At 50.9% G+C, this 24,234-nt stretch overlaps 1 protein-coding gene across 1 annotated transcript; it reads left to right on the forward strand.

Moving 5' to 3' along the window:
• The first annotated feature begins 9,759 nt into the window (after nt 1–9,759).
• FBXL14 (F-box and leucine rich repeat protein 14) lies at nt 9,760–12,791 on the forward strand. Its single transcript, XM_062194606.1, has one exon. It carries the CDS (start codon nt 9,861–9,863, stop codon nt 11,061–11,063), a length of 1,203 nt encoding a protein of 400 aa, XP_062050590.1. The 5' UTR covers nt 9,760–9,860; the 3' UTR covers nt 11,064–12,791.
• Nucleotides 12,792–24,234: the final 11,443 nt, after the last annotated feature.

Below are 24,234 nucleotides of genomic sequence, written 5' to 3' on the forward strand. Positions count from 1 at the left end.
CCATATATTAGGGCTCCACTGTGTGTGGGCTTCTACACCAGGCCCTTCCTTCTTCATGGACTTTCCCTTAATGAATTCTCACAACAGCTCTGTGAACAGGAATCACTTTTGTTTTGTAGACAAGGAAACTGAAACTCAAAGAACTGCAGTCGCTTTGCTGTAAGCCATGCATCCAGCTAGACCAAGGGAGCTGCGGTCTCAGGCAAGCTTCCAAGTCAAGTCTGGAGCAGTGTAGCTCAGGATTCTGCCTCAGGGTCACACCCGAGTCAAGGACCCTGCAAGCCACAGGGAAGCTGCTCTGGGCTTTCTCCAGGGCCAGGCAGAACAGAACACTCTCACCGCCTCCCTCTCTATCCTTGCCTGCATGGCATTCCCAAGTCCTATTGCAAGACGGGGGCGAGCTGGACACATGAAGACAATGCTGATTAAAACCATTTCTTTCCAAGGCAACCTTGATGGCAAAAACAATAGCAAAGTCCAAACCACAAATTAAAATGCTCTGGCTTCAGGGGTGGCTTAGCAGTTACAACACCTGTGTTTCATTTCAGAGTATCTGGGTTCATGCCCCGGCTCTGGCTATGACTCCAGCTTCTCGCCAATGCGGACCCAGTGATAGTTCAAGTAATTGAGGTCCTGCTTCCCATGTGGGAGACCTAGATTAAGTTCCTATTTGCTGAGTTTGGCTCTGGCCTAGCCCTAGCCAATGTGGCCATCTGGGGAACAAACCAACACCTGGGAGCTCTCTCTGTGTGTCTCTCTTCTTCTCAAATGCATTTAAAATAAAATAAAAATTTCTGGCTTCAGATACTGAATGCCAATTCCAAACAAATAAAAGAGTTAAAATAAAGATTTGTTGTTCTTGAGGTTGGGGTAGGGAGGAAAGCTAAGAATTCCTTGACAAGGTGATATTTTTTTAAAAATTTATTTATTGATATTTGAAAGCCAGAGATATGGGGTGGGGGAGAATATCTTCCATCTGCTGGTTTACTCCCCAGATAGCTGCAAAGGCCAGGGTTGAGCCAGGCTGAAGCCAGGAGCCAGGAATCAAGAGCTTCTTCCAGGTCTCCCATGTGGGTGGCAGGGGCCCAAGTACTTGGGCCATCTTCCACTGATCTTCTCAGGCCATTAGCAGGGAGCTGAATTGAAAGTGGAGCTTTTGGGAATTGAACCCCCATTTATATGGGATGCTGGTGTCACAGGTTGGCAGATTTATTTGCTACACCACAATGTCAACCCCAGAGAAGGTTATTGAAAAAAAATTTTTTTTAATTTATTTGAAAGATAGAGTTATAGAGAGAGATAGAGAGATCTTCCATCCACTGGTTCACTACTCAAATTGCCACAATGGCTGGGGCTGGACCAGGACAAAGCCAGGAGCCAGGAGCTCCATTCAGGCCCCCCATGTGGATGCAGGGGCCCAAGCACTTGAATCACCTGCTTTCCTAGGTGCATTAGCAAGGAGTTAGAACAGAAGTGGAGCAGCTGGGACTAGAACCAGCCTTCATTCAGGATGGGGGTGTAGCAGGTGGTGACTTAACCCACTGTACCACAACACTGGCCCCAGGGAGGTAATTTTTTAAACTAACCTAACTGATACCCCCATAGGGAAAAGCCATACCAACCTAGAACAATATATGTTTACTATTATAATGGCCTTATTATTTTCTGAACAAAGCAAAGTTTCAATCTGTTCTCTAATAGAATTTCTATCATACATAATGACCTTCCTTTCATCAACACTTACTCAAATTCTGGTCTTCTCTGTGGATCCTCTGTACTGAAAGTATTTTGTTTCTATCACTCTTGGCACTTACAACACCAACAAACATTGCCATTGTCCACAGGTGTTTTCTAGCTCGCCTGCTGGTCCCAAGTACTTCAAGGCAGAAACATCATCTTGAACATCTTTGTTGACTTCACAGCATAGAACAATGTATGTCATTTGTATTTCCTGAATACATTTCTTGAATTATTAAATAAATTGAAAACCCATTTTTCTAAGTGTTCATTGCCTACACTACAACATACTTTATTTTTCTTTTCTTTTTTTAAAAAATATTTATTTAGGGGTCAGCACTTTGGGGTACTGAGCATCCCCTATGGGCACCAATTTGAGTCCCTGCTGCTCCACTTTGGATCCAGCTCCCTGCTAATACTCCTGGGAAAGCAGCAGAAGATGCCCAAGTGCTTGGGCTCCTATACCCACATAGGAGACCGGGAAGAAGCTCTTGGCTCTTGGCTTATTGCCCCAGCCCTGGCCATTGCAGCCACTTGGGAAGTGAATCAGCAAATGGAAGACTTTTCTCTCTCTCTCTCTCCCTCCCTCCCTCTCTCTGTAACTCTGCCTTTCAAATAAAATAAAATAAATCTTTTTTAAAAAATTCAGTTATTTGAAAGGCAGAATTATGGAGAGAGAGCTATCTTCCATATGCTTGTTCACCTCTCAAATGGTTGCAACATCTGGGGCTGGGGCTGGGCCAGGCCAAAGCCAGGAACCAGGAACCCTATCCAGGTCTCTCATGTGGGTGCAGGGGCCCAAGCACTTGGGCTATCTTCCATCACTTTCCCAGCACATTAGCAGGGAGCTGGATCAGAAGTGGAGCAGCCAGGACTCAAATCAGTGTTCATATGGGATGCCGGCGTCGCAGGTGGTGGCTTAACTTGCCATTTTTTGACACCGGTCCCAAAATACTTTATTTTTGTATAGTTTCATATCCACTTGCTTTGTGACAAGTACTTAAGGTTTTTGCCAATATAAACAAATAACACGATGTTTGAGATTATTCTATTACTATATTTCTAATACTTTGGTTGGGTGCCTGAAAATACAAAAACTTATATTAGAGTTAACACTTAAAAGTTCCGAATTACAGAGTTGGCATTGTGGCACCGTGCTTAAGCTGCACGCTCCCATCCACCATTGGGAGTGCCCAGGTCAGGTCCTGGCTACTCTGCACTTCTCACGCAGCTTCCTGCTAATGAGCCGAGAGGCAGCCTATGGGCCCCTGCCACCCATGTGGGAGACTTGGATGGAGTTCCTGGCTCCTGGCTTCAGCCTGGCCTAGCTCTGCTGTTGTGGGCATTTGTGGGGCAAACCAGCAAATGAAAGCTCTCTCTCTTTCTCTCTCCATCTCTCTCTGCCTTTCAAACAAATAACTTTTCAAAGAAAGAGGCAAATTACAAATTATAAACAGCAGCCCCACTTGAAGAGTAGAAGGAGGGACCGACGATCTGGCTGGCGTCCCTTGATAGCATCCTCTTTCACTGCCAGTTCTCCAATGAGTGATGTGGATTCTGTACCGTCACCCTAACATGAAGGCTCTAGCTACCAGATTTTCAAGCCTTTGTTTTTACAGTGGTGGATAAAGACGATGCTAACCCAATGTTTACAGTGAAGAACAACCTAACAACTTGAGAGAAAACAAAATTTTTTTTTGGCAATGTTGATGTTAAAACATTTTTAATCTATTTGCCCCTTTTACTTCTACTTTTATTTTGAAGTGTTTATTCTACTTAAATCTTGAAAAAAAATTTTTAGTTGTGGTAAAACAGACGTAATAAAACATTTATCATCTTAACCATACTAAGATGCACAGTTCAGTTGTGTTAAATCCATTCACTTTTTATTTTTTTAAAAATAATTTTTTTTGAAAGGCAGAGAGTTAGGGAGAAGGGACAGACACACACACACAGACACACACACAGAGAGAGAGAGAGAGAGAGAGAGAGAATCTTCCATTAGATGGTTCACTCTCCCAAATGGTCATAATGGCCAGGGCAGGGCCAAGCTAAGCCAGAAGCTTGGAACTCCATCCATGTCTCCCACATGGGCTGCTGCTTTTCCAGGCGCATTAGCAGGAAGCTGGATTGGAAGTGGAGCAGCTGGGACTCACTAGTGCTCATAAGGGATGCTGGCATTGTAATCTCAACCCACTGTACCACAAAGCTGGCTCCTTTATTCACATTTTTTTAAAAAAAGACATATTTATTTGAAAGACAGAGTTACAGAGCGAGAGCGAGAGAGCGAGAGAGAGAGAGAGAGAGATCAATCTTCCATCTGCTGGTTCACTCTTCAAATGGCCACTATGTCCAGGGCTGGGCCAGACCAAAGCCAAGAACCAGAATGGCCATTCCTCAAAAGACCAAAAATAGAATTGCCATATGATTCAGCAGTTTCACTTCTGGGTATATACCCAATAGAACTGAAAGCAGGATCTTAAAGAGATGTCCACAGCAGCAGGATCCATAGTACCAAACAGAAGCAACCCACATGTTTTTTTGCCATTTTCCCAAATTCCAAATGGTGCATAAGAAACAAAATGTGGTATATCCATACAATGGAATATTAGTCAGCCTTAACATGGAAGGAAATTCTGACACATGCTACAGCACAAGTAAGCTTTATGGCTCCACTGCTAAGTGAAATAAGCAGTTACAAAGGAACAAACATAACAGGAGTCCGCCTATACAACGTATCTAGAGTAGCCAGCACCAGAGACATCGGAAGTAGAAGGATAATTGCCTGGGGCTGGAGGTTGGGGAATGGGGAGTTGGTCAAAGGATATAGAGTTTCAGTTTTATAAGCAGAGAAAGTCCTGGAGGTTGGTTGCATGATAGTGAATGTGTTGTAGCACAGCAGCTCAAGCTGCTGCCTACAATGCTGGTATCCCAAATGAACACTGGTTCCAGTCCTGGCTGCTCCACTTCCGATCCTGCTCCCTGTTAATGAACCCAAGAAAGCAGCAGAAGATGGCCCAAGTGTTTGGGCCCCTGCCACTCATGTGGAAGACCTGGATTGTGTGTGTTTCCAGCTCCTGGTTTCAGACACAGCTCAACCCTGGCTGTGGTGGGTATTTGGGAGTGAATCAGATGATAGGAGGCCTCTCCATCTCTGCCTCTCAAATAAATAACTAAATACACTTTCAAAAAGATACTGTTATTATTAATGTTATTAATCTCATTCATTTCAGTTCAATAGTATCAACCAAGTGTCTACTACATTGTGAACACTGCTGTGGATACAGCTAAGTTAATTTAAAGGAAAACAGACATAAACTATCTTAACTCCTTTGGCCCCCAACCCATAATCTAGACTTGGACACTGCTTTTGGGGACGTATCTAGCTGTGCACATATTTTTGATACAGGGATATTAATGAGGCTTTGAGAGCCACAGATCCCTTCTAAACTTCTTGCCAGGTCCTCCGTCTCTGAAGGAGGAAGTAAGCCTGATCTTTGGGTTGGGCCATACAATGTTCCCAGGCCCCACCCAATTGAAAACACACTCCATCTGAAAATCTAGTTTTCTTTAAAATTCTTGGTAAGGTTTTGGAGAGACTCCCTGCACAAGATTATCATTGCTGCTTCTAAACAGACCTTTATTGTTTATGCAGAAAAACAAAACACAAAAACTTCTGTTTTTAATTTGTTGAGTCATATACAAAACCACCTCCTTTTTTAACTTAAAAAAAATTACTTGATGGAGCTGGGGTTGTGGCATAGTGGGTAAAGCTGCCACCTGGGACAACAGCATATGGGTACTGGTTCAAGTCCTGGCTGCTCCACTTCTGATCCAGCTCCCTGCTAATGCTCCTGGGAAAGCAGTGGAGGATGGCTCAAGCACTTGGACCCTTATACCCACATGGGAGACCCAGAAGGAACTCCTAGCCCATGGCTTCTGCCTGGCCCAGCCCCAGCAGATGGAAGCTCTCTCTCTCTCTTTCTCTCTCTCTCACACTCTGCCTTTCAAACAACTAAAATAAATCTTTTTAAAAAAATTTATTGGAGAGGCAGAGAGACAAAGAGAGACAGAGCTTCCACCTGCTGGTTCACTCTCCAAATGCCCACAACAGTCAGGACTAGGTTGGGTTGAGTTGGGAGCCAGGAACTCAATCCAGGTTTCCCATGTCCATGGCAGGGACCAAACTACATGAACCATCACCATTGCTTCCCAGGGTTTGCACTGGCAGGAAGATGGAGTCAAGAGCCTGAGCCAAGACTCAGTCCTAGGCATCCTAACTGGCAGCTGAGCTCCTAAGCCAAAGTCCTGCCCCACTGACTGCTTTTGAGATATAAACTGCTATCTGTGGGAGCCTCTCCACTGCTGTGCAGAGTCTCCTGTCCAAATATCCTCTACATCTACTTCTGTGTCCCAGCATAAAAGGAACCTCCTAACTCATGGCATGTGAAAACATTCCTAATCAGAAGCTTGCATCGGGAGCCATGTCTGAGTAACATTGCAGGGTACGAGCCAGCAGGACTCAGTGAAGTTCCTGAACAGCATCTATTAGACCTCCTGGGTTATGCAAGGAAATTGAGACCCTGAAGCGAGCGAGCGGCATTTCCTCAATGCCAATAAAAGTCACCAGGAGGGGCGAGTGCTGTGGTGAAGCGGGTAAAGCCACTGCCTGCATTGCCGGCATCCCATATGGGCACCAGTTCGAGCCCTAGCTGTGTCACTTCTGATCCAGCTCTCTGCTGTGGCTTGGGAAAGCACTAGAAGATGCCCCAAGTCCTTGAGTCCCTGCACTCGCGTGGGAGACCCGGAGGAAGCTCCTGGCTCCTGGCTTCAGATCGGCACAACTCCGGCCATTGCACCAATTGGGGAGTAAACTAGCAGATGGAAGAAGATGGAAGACCTCTCTCTCTCTCTCTCTTTCTCTCTCTCTCTCCCTCTCCTCTCTCTGTGTAACTCTGATTTTCAAATAAATAAATAAACCTTTAAAAAAATAGTCACCAGGTGTCCAAACTCAGGGCCATTTTCTTTTCCCCTATGAATATTGATATCTACTAAAACGCTTCTGGATGTTGTAGTAGGCTAAGCCTCAGCATGCAGTGGCACCATCCCATATGGGCACTGGTTTGAGTCCCCACTGCTCCTCTTCTGACCCAGCTCTCTGCTAATGGCCTGGGAAAGCAGTGGAAGATGGCCCAAGTCCTTGGACCCCTATTCCTCATGGAAGACCCAGAAGAAGCTCCTGGATCCTGGCTTTGGATGGGCTTAACTCCAGGCATTGTGCTCATTTGGGGAGTGAACCAGTGGATGGAAGACCTTGCTCTCTCTTTCAAGTAAATAAATCTTAAAAAAAAAGAAAGAAAGAAAGAAAGAAAGAAAGAAAGAAAGAAAGAAAGAAAGAAAGAAAAGGAAAAAGCAATAATCTTGGCTTCTGCATTTCCTGATTTAGGAAGGTATATTATGCTCAGACATGATTTTGTATGTACTTGGTCTGTATTGGCCACTTGGGCAAAGAGAAGTGGCCAAAAGCTACCAATCTCATATACTAAGCAACCATTTCTTTCTTTCTTTTTTTTTAAGATTTACTTATTTATTTTGAAAGTCAGAGCTACACACAGACAGAAGGAAAGTCAGAGAGAGGAGAGAGAAAGAGAGAGAGAGAGAGAGAGAGGTCTTCCATCTGCTGGTTCACTCTCCAATTGGCCGTAATGGCCAGAGCTGCGCTGATCTGAAGCCAGGAGTCAGGAGCTTCTTCTGGGTCTCCCATGTGGGTTCAGGAGCCCAAGGACTTGGGCCATCTTCTAGTGCTTTCCCAGGCCACAGCAGAGAGCTGGATCAGAAGTGGCACAGCCGGGACTCGAACTGGTGCCCATATGGGATGCTGGCACTGCAAGCGGCAGCTTTACCCGCTACGCCAACAGCACTGGCCCCAGCAATCATTTCAAAATCAGGTCCACAAATAATGACAGGCAGGTGCTTATCATAGAGGTTAAGCTTCTGCTTGGGAAACCTGCAACCCATATTAGAGTCCCTGGGTTTGAAACCAGGCTCCACTTTTGATTGCAGCCTCCTGCTAATATGGACCCCCTGCCACCAACGGGAGACCAAGATTAGGTTCCTGGCTCCTGCCTGGCATTGCCCTGGCTGTTGTGGGCATTTGGGGTGTTAGCCAGCAAATGGTAGATCTTTCTGTCTCTTTCAAATAAATAAAATCAAAATTATTAAAAACTGAATCCACAAACCCATTTTACTTTCCTGATGGATAAATCTGGTTGTCTCTTATCTGGTTGTGTGGCTTCATGAATCAAAATGCAGCAGGCCATTACTTTTCTGACTCAAAACCTTTTGGCTTAGGGATAGTGAAAACAAACTCTGAACTCCTCTGTTGTGTGCACATGGGATGCAGGGGCCACACTCGGAGCCTTGCCCTGGTTACACACACACACACACACACACAGTTTATAAACTGACAGACAACCACCCAAACCATTCCAGGAGTCATTCTGCTGCTGAAGAGAGCAAATTTGCACCTGTACACTCACACTCCAGTACTGACTGTGAATACACGTGGGCCACATGATGTGTGATCCAGGAGTCGATGAAAAGAAAAAGCCCAAGAAAGGCTTAGAGAGGGCTGCTGCCTTCTAGGATCAGAGCAGGCTGAGGGCCCAGCTGTTCCGCAGCGAGGCACGGAAGTGGTCCAAGTTCTGGTGTCAAAAGGCCTGACAGAAGCTCGCCTGGCACTGTCTGGAAACAACCATAAGATGCTGGGGGGAAGTTGCCATGAATAATTCTAGAAAATTCTAGAACGGGAACAGAAGTGGGGCCAGTGCTAAACTAAGATGAGTAAAACAGAGTTTCTCCCCCAATTTAAGGGTCGAGACTGGAGCAAAACGAAGCCCCACTGTGGGGAGCTGGGGGAGTGATAACAGAGACGTGTTAAGGGCCATCAGGGGTAGTAAAAAGAAGGAAGGAGACTCGGGTGATGATTACCCAGTATTCTATCCGGGCGAGTCTCGCAAGGACGATACAGGGAGAAGGGCTGAAGTAAGGGTCAGGAATCCTAAAGGTAAGTGAAGGGGCCGTGCGGACGGCCAGCAGCGAAGAAAAAGAGAAGGAAGAGGGCTGGGGCGAGGCCACGGGCTGCGGGCCACGAGGAGGAGGGCGGGGACGCGCTCTGCTGACAGCGGCGCTCCAGCGGCGCCTACAGGGTTAAAAGTCAGGGGCGGCGGAACCGGGAGAACTCGGTTTCCAGGGCAACGGCGCCGACAGTTCCGGCAGCGCAGGCTCGTACCACTGCGCGGCGCGCGCGGGGGAGCCGCAGCGAGGAGGGGACGCGCGAAGGCGCAGTCTGGCGAGCGGCCTGTCCCGGACGCTACCAAGCGCGCCGCCCGCCGGCTCGCCCCCGGGGTCTGCGCCGGGCCGCGCTCCGGCCGCGGCGGCCGCGGCGTCCTCGGTGCCGGGGCCGGCGGCTGCCAGCTGCCTGCGGACGGCGGGGGGCGGGGGCGAGGGGGAAGGGACGTGCGCCCGGTGGCCCGGATTGGCCTCCTGGTCCCCCCGCCTGGGCGGCTGAGTGCGGGCGGCCCGGAGCTGGGAGGTTTGAAAAGCGGGCGAGAGACAAAGGCAGCAGGAAGCCTCCTCGGCGCCCGGAGCCCGTGCGCCCGGCGCCCGGGGCCCCTCGCCGGCCCGCCGGCCCCGCACAGCAGCGGCGCGGCGCGGCGGCGGCGGCGGAGGATGCGGCAGGGGGCGTGGGAGCGGCGGCGGCCGAGCGGCGCGGCCCGAGCGCGGCGTGGTTAGACTCGCGGCGGCGGCGGCGGCGGGGCTCGGCAGTGAGTGCGCGGCGCTTTCCCCGCCCGGGATGTGAGCGCCGAGCAGAGCCCGGGGCGGGGGGAGGGCAGGGAGGCGAGGCCGGCAGGAAGGAAGGAAGGACGGACGGACCAGGAGGAGGAGCGGCGGCCGGAGCCGGAAGGCGGGGAGGGGCCGTCCGTTGGGCCCGAGGCGGCGGCGGCGGCGGCTGTGGCCGGGGCGATCCGCTCGCGTCGGCTCCCCGGGGCAGGAGCCGCAGCGGCGGCGGCGGCGGGGCTCGCGCCTCCTCCCCCCAGCGCCGCGGAGGGGGGAGGAGGAAGATGGAGACCCACATCTCGTGCTTGTTTCCCGAGCTGCTGGCCATGATCTTCGGCTACCTGGACGTCCGGGACAAGGGGCGCGCGGCGCAGGTGTGCACGGCCTGGCGGGACGCCGCCTACCACAAGTCGGTGTGGCGGGGGGTGGAGGCCAAGCTGCACCTGCGCCGGGCCAACCCGTCGCTGTTCCCCAGCCTGCAGGCCCGGGGCATCCGCCGCGTGCAGATCCTGAGCCTCCGCCGCAGCCTCAGCTACGTGATCCAGGGCATGGCCAACATCGAGAGCCTCAACCTGAGCGGCTGCTACAACCTCACCGACAACGGGCTGGGCCACGCGTTCGTGCAGGAAATCGGCTCTCTGCGCGCCCTCAACCTGAGTCTCTGCAAGCAGATCACCGACAGCAGCCTGGGCCGCATAGCCCAGTACCTCAAGGGCCTGGAGGTGCTGGAGCTGGGGGGCTGCAGCAACATCACCAACACCGGCCTCCTGCTCATCGCCTGGGGCCTGCAGCGCCTCAAGACCCTGAACCTGCGCAGCTGCCGCCACCTCTCGGACGTGGGCATCGGGCACTTGGCCGGCATGACGCGCAGCGCGGCCGAGGGCTGCCTGGGCCTGGAGCAGCTCACGCTGCAGGACTGCCAGAAGCTCACGGATCTCTCCCTAAAGCACATCTCTCGCGGACTGACGGGCCTGAGGCTCCTCAACCTCAGCTTCTGCGGGGGCATCTCTGACGCCGGCCTCCTGCACCTGTCGCACATGGGCAGCCTGCGCAGCCTCAACCTGCGCTCCTGCGACAACATCAGTGACACGGGCATCATGCATCTGGCCATGGGCAGCCTGCGCCTCTCGGGGCTGGATGTGTCGTTCTGTGACAAGGTGGGGGACCAGAGCCTGGCTTACATAGCCCAGGGGCTGGACGGCCTCAAGTCCCTCTCCCTCTGCTCCTGCCACATCAGTGACGATGGCATCAACCGCATGGTGCGGCAGATGCACGGGCTGCGCACGCTCAACATTGGACAGTGTGTGCGCATCACGGACAAGGGCTTGGAGCTGATAGCTGAGCACCTGAGCCAGCTCACTGGCATAGACCTGTACGGCTGCACCCGAATCACCAAGCGCGGCCTGGAGCGCATCACGCAGCTGCCCTGCCTCAAGGTACTCAACCTGGGACTCTGGCAGATGACGGACAGTGAGAAGGTCAGGTGAGGGCGGCAGCACCGGCTCCCCTGGCCTCCCCCCAACCCCAGGCACGTGCACACACAGGTCTTTGCAGTGGATGAGGAGGGGCCCTCCCCACCTGCAGCCCGTTCCCTTCGCCTCCAGGACTCCTCTGCCGCCTGGGCCTGGGCCCTCCTCCCGGCTTCCTCATCCCTGCGGGGGAGCGGTGGACTCGGCTGCTTACCCTCCGCAGGGCCGCAGGACTGACTACTGTATCCCGCCGCGCCTGGGGCTGGGTAGGGAGAAGGGCCAGTCCTTTGGACCCTGGGGAGTTGGGGAGAATGTTTGCCTTCACTGAAGCTTTCGTTGGAATACTGTGATCCGGTTTTTATTTTGAAATGTATAAAGAGCAAACCCAACTACAACAGCCTTTTCACCCTTCGCCCACTCGGTACCCGAACCCCAGTCTCTTCTCATCGCTTCTCCTTCACAGCGCTCTGCTGCTCACGCTCCCTGCATGTTCACGTTCCTTTCTTTAAAAATTTTTGGAAGAAATTTGAAATCATGGTCCTTTCTTTCTGAATACATTCTATATTATATATATATAAATTATACACACACACACACACACGTCTGGCTACCTCGTTTTAGTTTACTTTTTTTCTCTGAAGCCCTGGAATTCTACAAGAGAGAGAGATTCTGAGTCTGAAACATTCGTGTGCCTAGACTGGAAAGATGCCCGCTGGGTTTGTACACCTTTTTTTGTTTTGGCTTTTTCCCAACCTCCATCCATCCAGGGTGCCCCACTTCCACATTCTGGCCATCATCTTCCCTTTCCTCCTTGTCCACTGGGATATGAGGACCCAACCGTGTTTTTAAATCTTGACTTAATTTATAGCACAAATGTGTGGGAGAAATGAGTCAAACTGCTTTTTTTGTTTGTTTGAGATGCAGATTGTGTCTTGCAAATGATTATTATATATGCAAATTCTGCCCTCTCACTCTTCCATGTTTTCCACAAAGAGGTCATGGGGAGACTTTCCTGTTGGGAGCCTGCGCCCCTCATGTGAAGGGGAGGAGACTGGGGACTCCCGTCTTGTGTGTGCTCTGTTCATAACATGGGAGTTTATGGGTTTAAAAAATTCTGTTTCTAAATGGAGGACTAGATGACATTATTTTGGTGGGGGTTGGGACTTGTGGCTTTAAAGAAATGGCTTTTGAGTAGGATGTATATTTTTGTTGGTTTTGTTTGTCTATTTTTTTAGAACCCTCCACAGCAACATGCAAGACCATGGAGTTAAAGAAACCCAGAGACCTTTATCAATTAATTGTACTGTTTGTGAATTTGTATAAATAATAACAAAGATCCTCTTAAAACGTTTATATTCTTACAGTAAAAGGTTAAACTGATATTTATATAATAAAAGAGGAAATATGAAGTATGTTTTTGAAAAAAAAACACACCAAAAAAAACCCACAAAAAAAAAAACCTTGTATCTGTGAATTATTTTTAAGGCATTGTGTGTTGGGTCATGCCAAAGTAGGAGGTGCTGTTTGTATGCTCTACGGTGAAGCAGAGTTTGGTGCATCCTATGTGGTATGAGTAAGCTCATGGTTAAACATTGATTCTGTATAAGGTTACTACTGACGTTGGAATGTTTTGTTTCTAGAAATGTGATTAGACGAGATTTATAAAGTTTTCGGTTTTAAACTGTCAACAACTTGGAAATTTAAGGAAACTGAACCAAATGAAACTTAAAAAAAAAAAAAAAAAAAAACCACCCAGATTTGTAAGAGTCACGATTTGCCGGAGCAGTCAGTTTTTTCCTTGGGTAGAAGAAGTGGGTCAGGAGCTGCGGCCTTGGGCGAGCCAGGTGGGTCTGCCTGGCCTCAGAGTGGGCGCGGGGGGCCGCCGGGGCCGAGCCATTGTTCCGCAAAGTTGAAAGAGCGCTGTCCGGGCCGGCCCGCGGCGCAGTCAGGCGTGTCATGCATGCGGAATGTCACAGCGGGAGCGCGGCCCGGTGGGAAGGCGCAGGCCGCTCCGGCCCGCTTTTTAACATTCCGCTCCAGGCCCGGCCGGGCGCGGCGCTCCGGGGCTGCGGGGGCTGCGGGGGCCGGCCGGGAGTGGGGCACATTTGCATTTTAAGCACTTCAGCGGGGAGGCCGGGCACTCCATGGACTCTGTGGAGGGTTCTCGGACTGAATCTAGGGCAGATAAAGGAATACCAACAGTTCTAGCGAAGAGTGCCCTTAGACCATCACTGAGTCCTCACCCCGCGGCGGCCGTGGGCCTCTCAGCCTGTGCCTGCCTTTGCGTCCTTCTGCTCACCTTGTTACCTTGTTGCTGAGATGGGCTTTTTTTTTTTTTTTTTTTTTTAACAAAACCAATCTGGTCCAGGGAAGAGGTGGTAAGAGTAGGTATGAAACTTTGCTAGGTCGACCCCTCTTTCCAGGAAGAGGGCTGGAACCCAGGTTCATCTGCGGGTAAGACGGTTGTGTAAAATTTCCAAGCCTTCTGCTAGAGCCTATCACAAAAGCGGCATTGTTCCTTTTTGGAGAGCCATCACAATTGGGTCTAATTGAGCCTGACACCAGATCCATCTTCCTTTTCTTTGGGGAAGGTGTGGGTCTCTGTCTTTGCCGCTTAGGTTACAGTGCTTATTGCCTGAAGGAAAAAGAAAATGTGTGAGCCCTAGAAAGAAGCAGGGGCTCTGAATAGGGTCAGCTTTGAAGCTGGGGTCCTGGCCTGTTTTCTCAGAGCCTGGGGCCGGACAAATTCAGTGGATAAAAATTCAAGCACCAGCTCTCTTCTCACATTCTTCGTTTTAACAGCTATGGTAATCCTGCCCACTCTCGGAGTATTTTCTGCTGTTTAAGACTGATTTATTTGAAAGGGAGAGTGATGCCCACAACAAAGCCGGGAGCCTAGAACTCCATGTGGGTCTCTCACATGGGTGGCAGGGACCCAGTTCCTCCCAGGCACACAAGCAAAGTAGCGGGGACTCCACCGGGCACCCTCCCAGGGGATGCGGGCCTCCCTGGCCACAGCCTGATCGCTGCACCACGGCGCTCGCCTGACTTTTCTGTTTAATTTTTTTACGCTATAGCTTAGTACGTTCATGTTTGAAAGTCAAAACTGTGGGTCTAAGTGTCCTTATCCTGGACCAGGCACACTGAGCATATCTGGAGCTTCTCTGGGGAAGATGTTGCAGGTCAATGGCTTGCTTATCTCATCCTTTTTTGATGGGAAGATAAACGTGTGCTGTGCATGTAGATTTGCAAATTCTAGTCCTCAAAGCAACCTGCTCTGTTACCCAACCATTAAAGTGAGGGAACCAGGATTCAAACCAGGTCCACTCCTAACGTGCAGGCCCTGTTCCCTGGAGAAGGTATAGTTACACAAGGTATAGTTACACAAGGTGAAGGTATAGTTACACAAGGTGAGCCTCAGGGAGCGCATGGAGCACAGGCTCAGAGGCACTGTTTGAAGCCTGGCTGGAGCGGATTCTTGGTGGCCTGAAGGGCCCACTCCCCCCCAGACTTACAGGAGGGAAGCTTTGAAAGAACAGAAGCGCTAAAGAAAATGAATTGAAGACATTCTGTGGCTGGTGCAAATGTTAAAAGGCATTTCAGGGAAATTTTTAGAATTACAGGAAAAAAAAAAAAAACACAAAAACCTGGTCCAGATATTTGTTGAAGGTTAACTGAGGAGAGAAGATATAAGCTTACTGTAAACCTGGCATCTAGAAGCCGTACACCTTATCAGAACCTGTTTGGGTAGCAGTCAGAAGGGGCTCACGGGCCCAGCTTTTCAAAGTCTCGTTAGGCAGCCGCCTAATGGAATGTCTAAACTGCAAAGATTCTAAGTGCAGCTCGGTCACGATGGGCCGCTAGCTCAGAGTGCTGCTGGTGGTGCGTGATTTTCCCTGCTGAGCTCCTCAGCCGTCACCAGTGGGAGGGAGGGGAGCCTACTTGATTTATTCCACATTTGGCAATGGCGACAGGATGCTTGCCTATCTTAACGTTTACCAAAACTAAAGGCTGGCAGCCGTGCATCCTCAGTTAAAACAGAAACCGATCACACTCTTTCCTGATTCACATCAACAAAGACTTGAAAAAGCAAATGTTCCCTTTACTGCAGTTTCTCCTAAAGGCGTGAACTTGCTGTTCCACAAGGAGCGACAATATGAACTGAAGTGTGCCCTACCCCCCAACTCCTCTTGGCATATACGTAAAACCTTTCACTTGGGCTTAAGAGAATCTGAACCCAAGTTTTCAAAGGGGAAAGGGTAGTGGCCCCCCAGGGACCACTGTGTTTCCAAAGAATAAGGACCTCTTGATTGAAAGATCAGATTTGTAAAACAAACCCAAGACCTCATGCAGCTTCTGACAACTCTCTCTTCCCAGTCCCATGAAAGGGAAGCCTCTGGCCTCTGATCTTTGCTCTGTTCTGCTGCAGAATAGGGAGGGGCCAGAGTAAGTCATCTAGTGGTCCCTCCTCTGTTCCCTTTCTCTTCCCCGCATCAAACATCACCCCTTTTAAAAGTTAATTCTATCCCTTTAGTAGAGGGCAAGACCTAAATTTTGTGCCATTATGAACCCCCGAGGAGCCAGGCTTTTTCATGAAGTCGTGTGCATCATGAGTGGAGCACAGGATTAGAAACCAGAGAGCTGTCTGCAAACCAAAGCTTAAGCTTGGGCTACCTATCGGCCTCATTTTTGTCCCAGGATTCGGTAGCAGGTTAAATGTTTTACAAAGTGAATGTTGGAAAGCACGCCTGCTGCAGCCAGTGCCAGCTGTTAATCCTTCGTGCTGGCTGAGAGGTGAGGAGCTCTTGGGCAAAACGGTATTTCTGGACAACCGGAAAATCACGGTGAGCACCCGGGCTCAGTGTCAGCCTCCTCCTCTGCGGAGATCACTCTGATTTTGCCCAGTGGACGTGCCTTTAGCAGCTCAGGACACCTGGCACTCTGTACGGTGAAGCCTTCCAGTTGAAGTGCCAGAGTCCTTACCCATGCAGCACCCCCAGTAAAATGAGGTGGAATGCCTCTGCCTGCTGTTTGTAATGCAGAAAAAAACAAGTATGCACTTTCATTAAAAACTTAAGCTCTTACTGTCCCCTTACTCTTCTACTTAAACGGTTTCAGGGACAAATGCCATATATTCTGCCCTCCCCCCCCCAAAAAAAAAAAAAAAAAGCCTTACAGGGATACGCATGTCTGTGACTGTGGAAAGGAGCTGCATCTCAACGATCAGGAAGAGAATGATGTCTGCAGTGACGGCAGCCAAGAAGCCCAGGAGAGACCTCGGGGACGTGAGTGGGCTCCTAAAGTTTCATTTGTTTTTTTGTTTGTTTGTTTGTTTGTTTTTTTAAAGATTTATTTGAAAGGCAGAGTGACAGTGATGGAGAGATCTTCTATCTGCTGGTTCACTCCCCAAATGGCTGCAATGGCCAGGGTTAGGCCAGGCCAAAGCCAAGAGCTAGGAACTCCATGCGGTCTCCCACATGGGTGGGGTAGGGGCCCAAGCATTTGGACCATCTTCTGATGCTTGCCCAGGTTCATTATAGCAGGGAGCTGGATCAGGAAGTGGAGCAGCCAGGACTCAAGATGGTGCTCATATGGGATGCTGGCATCGCAGGCAGTGGCTTAACCCACATGCAGCTTTATTAATGGGCAAAGAGGCTGGACAAGGTTGACAAGATTTTCTCTTGTGCCAAATGGAGTCAACCGTAGAACCACGGCTGCTCCAAACTCCAGTGGAATCAATGTACAGGTAACCCTGAGAGGCTGCAAGGTGCCCACCCACAAGTTTTCAGAAGCAAGCTCCCTGAGAGAGCATATTATTTTGATTGAAAGCAAAACCAAAGGTTGAAAGATACTATTTAATATGCATTACTGTATGCAAATGTAGCTGTGTATTGTAAACCTCATGCATAGAGTTGGTTATTCAAGAAGCTGAAAGAACAGTGCAGGTTCGCAAGTGGTCCCTATGGCAGTGAAGGAGCTGTTTGCCTGCTGCCCTCAGAGGACTTGAGCCAGTCTCCAAAACACTGCTCTGTTACAAATAACAACATCCTAGTAGATGTGCTAGAAGATGCCTCAAAGCTAAGAACTTAGGCACATTGAACACACTACAGATACCTGTCACATTGGGGTTAGGTGGCCCACATCCCGTAGCAGGGTGCTTGGGTCAATATGTGGCTCCAGCTTTTGACTCCTGTTAATGCAGTGATGGCTCAAATGATTGGGCTCTCGCCACCTTCATGGGAGACCGAGGTTAGATTCCCAGCTGCAGGATTCGGCCCCTGCCCAGCCCCCGACCACTGTGAGCCTTTGGCAAGTGAACCAGCAGATGAGAGGGCCCTCTCTCTCTCTCTCTCTCTCTCTCTCTCTGTCACACAACCCTTCTATAAGGCAGAACTGGGGCAGGAACTCGAGCTGTTTTCCCTTCCTCCAGCAGTAGAAAGGCTTGACGGCACAGATGGTTTGGTTACAAACCCCTCTTGTCCAGAAAGAGTAAAAAGGTCTAGTTTGTTAAGACCAAGCACCCTCTTGCATTCACTGCTCCTCTGTTTCCGTAACCCATGCTCCAGGAGGAGCAAGACTCGCCCTGCTGTCAATAGTAACCTCCCTCAGCATCGATACAAGAGACGGGAACGGGACTGTAGGAAAACAGTTCTTCGAGACAAGTTTTCATAAACAGTGTGGAACTGCTCAGTGAGGCTTAGGAAGCATTTCTTATTCTTCTAGAAAAGATAACAGAAAATATTTATTACCACTGTCCATAATGTTTCTCTTTAGGCAATCTTTACCTCCAGCTGGCATTTTTTTTAAGATGTATTTTTATTGATTTGAAAGGCAGAGTGACAGCGAGAGAGAGAGAGAGAGATCGACCTTCCACCTGCTGGTTCACTATCCAAATGGCTGCAACTGCTGGGGCTGGGCCAGGCCAAAACCAGGAGTCTGGAACTCCATCCAGGTCTCCTACAAGGGTGGCAGGGGCCCAAATACTTGGGCCATCCTTCACTGCCTTCCCAGGAGTGAAGCAGGGAGCTGGATTAGAAGTGGAGCAGCCGGGACTTGAGCCGTTGCCCAAATGGGATGCCAGTGTTGCAGGAGGTGGCTTTACCTACTATGCCACAGTGCCAGCTCAAAACTGGCATTATTTATATACATATCTGCTTCCGTTTTCCAGCCCAGAGCAAGACTCTGAGAAGTGGTCTTCAAGCAGGGAGAAGTCAAAAGAAAGTGTTCCTATTATTTCTTAGACTCTTTAGAAACATCACCAAGGTTAAAACTGGACAAGCGGACAGTAAGGGAGAAACTGCAACAGGTAAGCCTCATGAATAAATTCTTAATGTTCTTAGATGGAAGGCAACATCACCTTCCACTGTTACTTGCAATATTTTAAACTACTGCTGCTGGATGGGTTAATAAGCAGTCAGGATGGCCCCAGTGGAAGTTTGGAGTGTAGCGTGCATGCTTTTCCCCAGAAGGTATCCTTAGCAAGGTCAGAAGTGCCTGCCTGCTCACTCCTTGGGAGCTTCCAGATTTATGATGACAATAGCAAGGGAGTGGTGATCCCATCCTCCTGAGCTCACAGCTTACTGTGAAAACACGTTACCTATCCACTCTTCTGGATGTTTTTTTGTTTTCTCATGAGTGAGCCAGATAGGATAAAGGATTGTAAATCAGGTCTTTTGGTGGGTTTTGTCCCCGCCTTGTAACTGAATGTCAATCAAAATTGTGCTTAAAAACTACCATGAGCCACTTCCGGTTTTTCCCTCTCTTGGAAGCCCCCCTCCATGCCACTCTGGCTGGAGGTCTGTGACTCTAATAAAATTTTGCTTTTTAAATCTCAAAAACAAAATAAACAAAAAATACCTGCTGCTATGAATTATATATTTAAAAAAAAAGTGTCCAGTAGGTGTGTCTTAAGCAAACAACATGAAAACAAGTTGAAAGTCACCATTTCTAGCTAATTCCTTTTAAATACATAACATTCAGCCAAGACGGCTGGGCTCTAGGGGCTAGCATGGTGGTGCAGCAGGTAAAGCTTCCCATCCAGCTCCCAGCTGATGGCCTGGGAAAGCAACGGAAGAAGACCCAAGTCCTTGGGCCCTGCACCTGTGTGGGAGACCGGGAAGAAGTTCTGTTCAGCCTGGCCCAGTCCTAGCCCTTGCGACCATTTGGGGAGTGAACCAGCAGATGGGAAATTCTGTCTGTCCTCTCTGTGTAACTCTGCCTTTCAAATAAATACATAAATCCTTAAAACAACCAACCAAACAAGATGGCTAGGTTCTGTGGACCACACAGGCAGTGGAGGGGTTGTCTTATTTCCGGGGCCTGGGGCAGCGGAAGAGGGAGCCTCGCACCTCTCTGGCCTCTGTGAGGCCGATGCTCTGCCTGGGACGCGGGGAACCCACGGGCAGGGCCACCACCGCGTGTCCCACACAGAGGGCCCCGCTTATCCACCGACTCACAGGGGAGCTGAGGAACGCGGCAAACCGTCACCACCGCGTCTAAGCACCTGTGCGGGAGGAGGCTGCTGGAAGGTGGCTGGAGAATCCTCATCGCGGTCTCCTAGGCTGATCCTTGAGCAGTCTTGATGCCTTGATCCAAAGGCAGACGCGGAACAGCCTCCCACCGGCTCACTACGATGTGCCCTCCCTCTCCGTGATGCCGCCGCGAGCCGCTTCCAAACCGGGATCAGGGGAGCAAGGGGTCCGACCGCGGCCGCCTCTTCCCCTCAAGTTCCTGAGGACATTTTAGGGTCCAGTATCAGGCAGGGAAACTCTACACCGCGGCGACACAAAGTGGAGACAGAGCTGTGCACGAGGCCTGCACGCCCTGGGCTTTGCCAGCAGGCGGCAGCATTGTCTGACACTTGGAGGCCGTGCGCGGGAAACCGGGCCTCTCCCTAGGGCCACATCTCCTCTGGCCACTGCCCCAGGAGGTAGGAGTTAAAGAGAACAATGTCACTTCTGCGAAAGGACGAGGCCCAAGTCACCGCTCTTTGTTTTTGGAGTAAAGCAAGAGATGTCGGCCCACAAAGGTTCTCTCTAATTTTCTGCTTTTGGAGGCTGGGAATTGAACCCATTTCAAAATCGTTTTTACTTTTGATTCTCCCTGAAGGCCATTTCATCTTCCTAAGTCCTTGTTGGGGTGCCTTGCTGGGAAAGTTTGGGAAAACAACCAAGGGACAACTGACACCCGTGCTCCCAGACAGCAGATTCAATGGCCATGGGACGCACTAACGCTCTGATAGAGGGAGTGCACTGTCTGTGGCGAGAATGCCAGTGCTCCCACGGGGACACGCAGTCTGAGCTCCTCCTGCAGAAAGTGCACACCAGGGGAAGGTAGCAGGCATGAGAACAGGGAAAGAACGGAGCCAGCCGGGCCAGATTCCGTAGAGTGTCACAATGAGGGCCAGGCGGAGCAGAGGAGAGACCTCAGGGGCTCCTGGCGGCTTTGCACTCAACGGCCTGTCCTCGGGCGATCCACGCGTGGAGCCCAGGGGATGGAATCTTAGGGTGGAAGGTGCCCGTGCCCTGCGGAGATGACCACCGAGCTGTCTTGCAGCGTAGTAGCTCCGTGATTCAGAGGGCATTTTTGGTTAGAGAATGAACAAGGGAAGGGAAGGAAACGTTTGTGGAACTCAGGGCCTAGGCATGAAGCAAAATAACTATTCCTGGCACTATCCATGGAGGTCCTAGACAAGCAGAAACCAGAGCTGAAATGTGCCACAGTCAGTGGCTGTGCCCACAGAAACGAGCGAGTAGAGGAGAGAAAAGAGGACATGCGTCTCTGCACCCAGGACGGGACCCAGGGCAGGCCGAGGGCCACATCAGAAAGATTCGGCCAGGGAGGGTTACAGACTAAGATGCCACTTGGGGCACCTGCATCCCGGGTTCAAGTCCCTGCTCTGGCTCCCAGTTCCAGCTTCCTGCCAGTGTGGACCCTGGGACACAGCAGGTGATGGCTCAAGTGCTCAAGTCCCTGCCACCCACATGGGAGATTCGGATTGAGCCCCAGTCCTCGCTGTTGTAGGCAGTTTTTGAGTGAACCAGTGAATGGGATCTTTCTGTGTGTGCACGTGTGTGTGTGCGCCTGCCTTTCAAATAAGTAAAAATCATCAAGTGAGGGGAAGTGTATCCTTCACAAGAGGTCTTCAAGTTCATGGGCAATGCATATTATGAAAAAACTATGCACAGATTTCAGAGGAGGTCCCCAGAAGAATCAGGAGGCTGTGCTTTGATGCGCTCAAGAAGCTAGGTCCTGCTTCTGTGGTTGTTTGGATTTGACTCAACACAAAAGTCCCCATGGGTGTGATCCTCAGGACGGCCCGTGACCAGGATGGCAGCAACCAGGGCCGGAGAGCGACCCGCCCGGAGACCTGCGGCTGCTGCCGTAGCTGCCAGCTCCTGGAAGTAGGGCTGCACACCGCTTCATCGCTACCCTATCCTTCCAGGGAAGTCGAGCTAGAACAGTGCCGGAGATGGGGACAGACAGAAGACGGTGTGTCCAGGGCAGGCTGGTGGGCGACACTCCTCATGGGGGTCCAACTCCCATGACTGCAGCTTCTATGCTCCATCGTGGGTAAGAAGGCCTAGCTGAGGGCTCCCGCAATCCCAAGATGCCAAGACGACAGGCGTTCCCATGGGAGGTAACTTCTTCCAACCGCTCCCCTAGAGGGCTCCCGAGGCCGGTCTGCAAGTGTACACAGGCTGGGTCCCCACCAGCAGACCAGACAGCCTTTGCTGCCCCCTCCCTAACCTTCCCTGGTACTCCTGGCCCCTACTCGCCAGCCCCACAAGGATGTCCGTTGGCTCTTTAAAGGCATCCAGCATGGCTACTTGGGGGTGTCTCGATTTCCCAGGACCATCTACGGAGGCTGTCAAGAGGGCACAGAGTGTCGCCGAGGGGGATTCAGGGGAGTGTGGACATCCCAGTGATGCCATGAGTTCCACGGCCTCCTACACACACAGCGTGGACGCCAAGCAACACCTCGCCATCACTGCAGACTCGGGTCGCCTCCTGTGCAATGCCACCTCAGGCCCTGTCTGTTCCCATTCCTGCGTCCATTCCTGCTTCTGCACCTGCCCGGAACTTGCAGAGAAACTAAGGAACTGTGTGTAAGTGGCTGCAAACACCTTCCCACCCTTGCGCCAGTGCCCACAACAGGCCCGCTAATGCTAATCTACCCCTCTCTCGCAGCTCAACAGCTTTTCTCCTTTAAGCCCCTGATAATGGTTTTACTAAAATCCCCTTTTGATGGAAAAAAATCCCAGCTGGACATTTCAGGCCCCAGCACAATGTACAAGTCTGCAGGTCCCTTTCCCTCCCTCACAAAGGCCTCTAATCAAGTGGAAAATGTGCTGGAGGCCAGAGGTTTGGGTCTGCAATTATTTTTTAAGGGATTACTAGAGAAGAATAGGGGGCGGCAAGGACCTCCCCCCTCCCTTGGTTTTCCATTTGGTCCTGCTTTTAGACATAGAGAGCCGGGAGTATTTGTCCAGTTCTCCAAGCATAAGAGCCTCATCTCTCTCTTCTCTGGCAGGATTTCCTCTTTGAGCCCCACTGCTTCAAAAAGATGGGGGGTTTGGAAGCAATGCGTGGCTCCCATGCTGACCCCATTTAAGCCTCTATGTATAAAACCACAGCTGACCGGGCTCCCACACATGGGGAGGGCACTCGTTCACTGACCTCTGGGCCTGCTCTGTGTGTGTGGAGGGCAGGGGGTGCGCGGCATCCGCTCACTGCTGAGCCCAGGGGCATTCATCTGGGCTTCCCAGCTTGGGAGTGCACGAGGTCAGATACCGGCCTTCCCCTCCCCACCGAGCGCGAAGGGCTCCCAGCTCTTCATCTCCGGGCACAGCACGGACACAAGGACAGAGCAGTGACCGTGCGTGCAGTGCTGCACCCTGGGGCAGGGCGACTGTCCCCTGGGCGTCATGCAAAGGGCCTTCTCTGACGCCACTGACAGGTGAGCATGCACTAAGGGTTAGCTGACGGAGAGGAGCATGGGGCGGGGGGGTCCTTGATTCTTTCAGCATCCACCTAAGCCCCCCTGGCTAGGCATGGATGCAAATACCCTGTAGAACTGGAAATGGTCACAGTACCTAAGTGTGTTCTGGAACGATCAAGAATTAGATTGTTCAGCTCTGAAAGTTAGACGTCAGCCTATTTTCAAACTAAAGACCAGGCTAAGTACCACGTTCAGGTCCTTTCTTCAAAGTTCCTAAAATCCTCTGGGCCACAAACAGAACAGAACAAACAGCACCAGGACGACTGCAGATCAGCAGAAAACCCCTCTGATGGTTTTCCTCGTGTGCATGTTTTATCGATACCTGCCGTCTCACTGATTTCTGTTTTCACTCAGAACACCCTGGCCAAGAGGGACAGAAGCACAGACATGGAACACAGAACACGAAATACCGACTGCAAACACCCCTGCTGGGTGTCGGCTTTGGTTTTCCTTGCGGTGGGGGTCAGGGGAGGGGCAGCCATATGTGTAGGTAAGCGACAGTGGGCTCTCCGGGCAAGAGCCAGCCCGGCCAGCACACTGCTGCTCACCCCCAAGCTGTGGGGGAGTGAGCAACGGTGACCTACGTTCAATGAAGGTGGACTTTCACTAGGAAGGTGAAGATATACACTCACTGGGCACCACGAGACAGCAGAGCATCTCCAAGGAAAGGCCCAAGGAGGCCCGGCTCCTGAACAAGGAACAGATCGTGAGCTTAATCCGCAGCAGAGCGAGACTCGCCCCAGGGCTTCTCTCCCGGGGACTTTGCCTGAGTGCCTGCTTCCCTTGGCTCCCCCCCAACCCCATCACTTCGGCATTCACCAGTAGCCCTCAACTTCTGTGCTCTTTTAACAAAACATCAGGTGTTGTAAAAGCCACTCTGGGCTGGCGCTGTGGCACAGTGGGTTAATCTGCGGCCTGTGATGCCAGCATCCCACATGGGCACCGGTTCGAGTCTTGGTTGCTCCACTTCCCATCCAGCTTCCTGCTGATGTTCCTGGAAAAGCAGTGGAGGATGGCCCAAGTGCTTGGGCCCTGTACCCACATGGAAGACCCGGATGGAGTTCCAGGCTCCTGGCTTAGGCCTGGCCCATCCTTAGCCATTGTGACCATTTGAGGAGTGAAACAGCAATTGGAAGATCTCTCTCTCTCTCTCTCTTTCTCTCTCTCTCTCTGTGTGTCTCCTTCTCT

This window comes from Lepus europaeus, chromosome 6, assembly GCF_033115175.1.
Source record: "Lepus europaeus isolate LE1 chromosome 6, mLepTim1.pri, whole genome shotgun sequence".
In the NCBI taxonomy this organism is placed as follows: domain Eukaryota; kingdom Metazoa; phylum Chordata; class Mammalia; order Lagomorpha; family Leporidae; genus Lepus; species Lepus europaeus.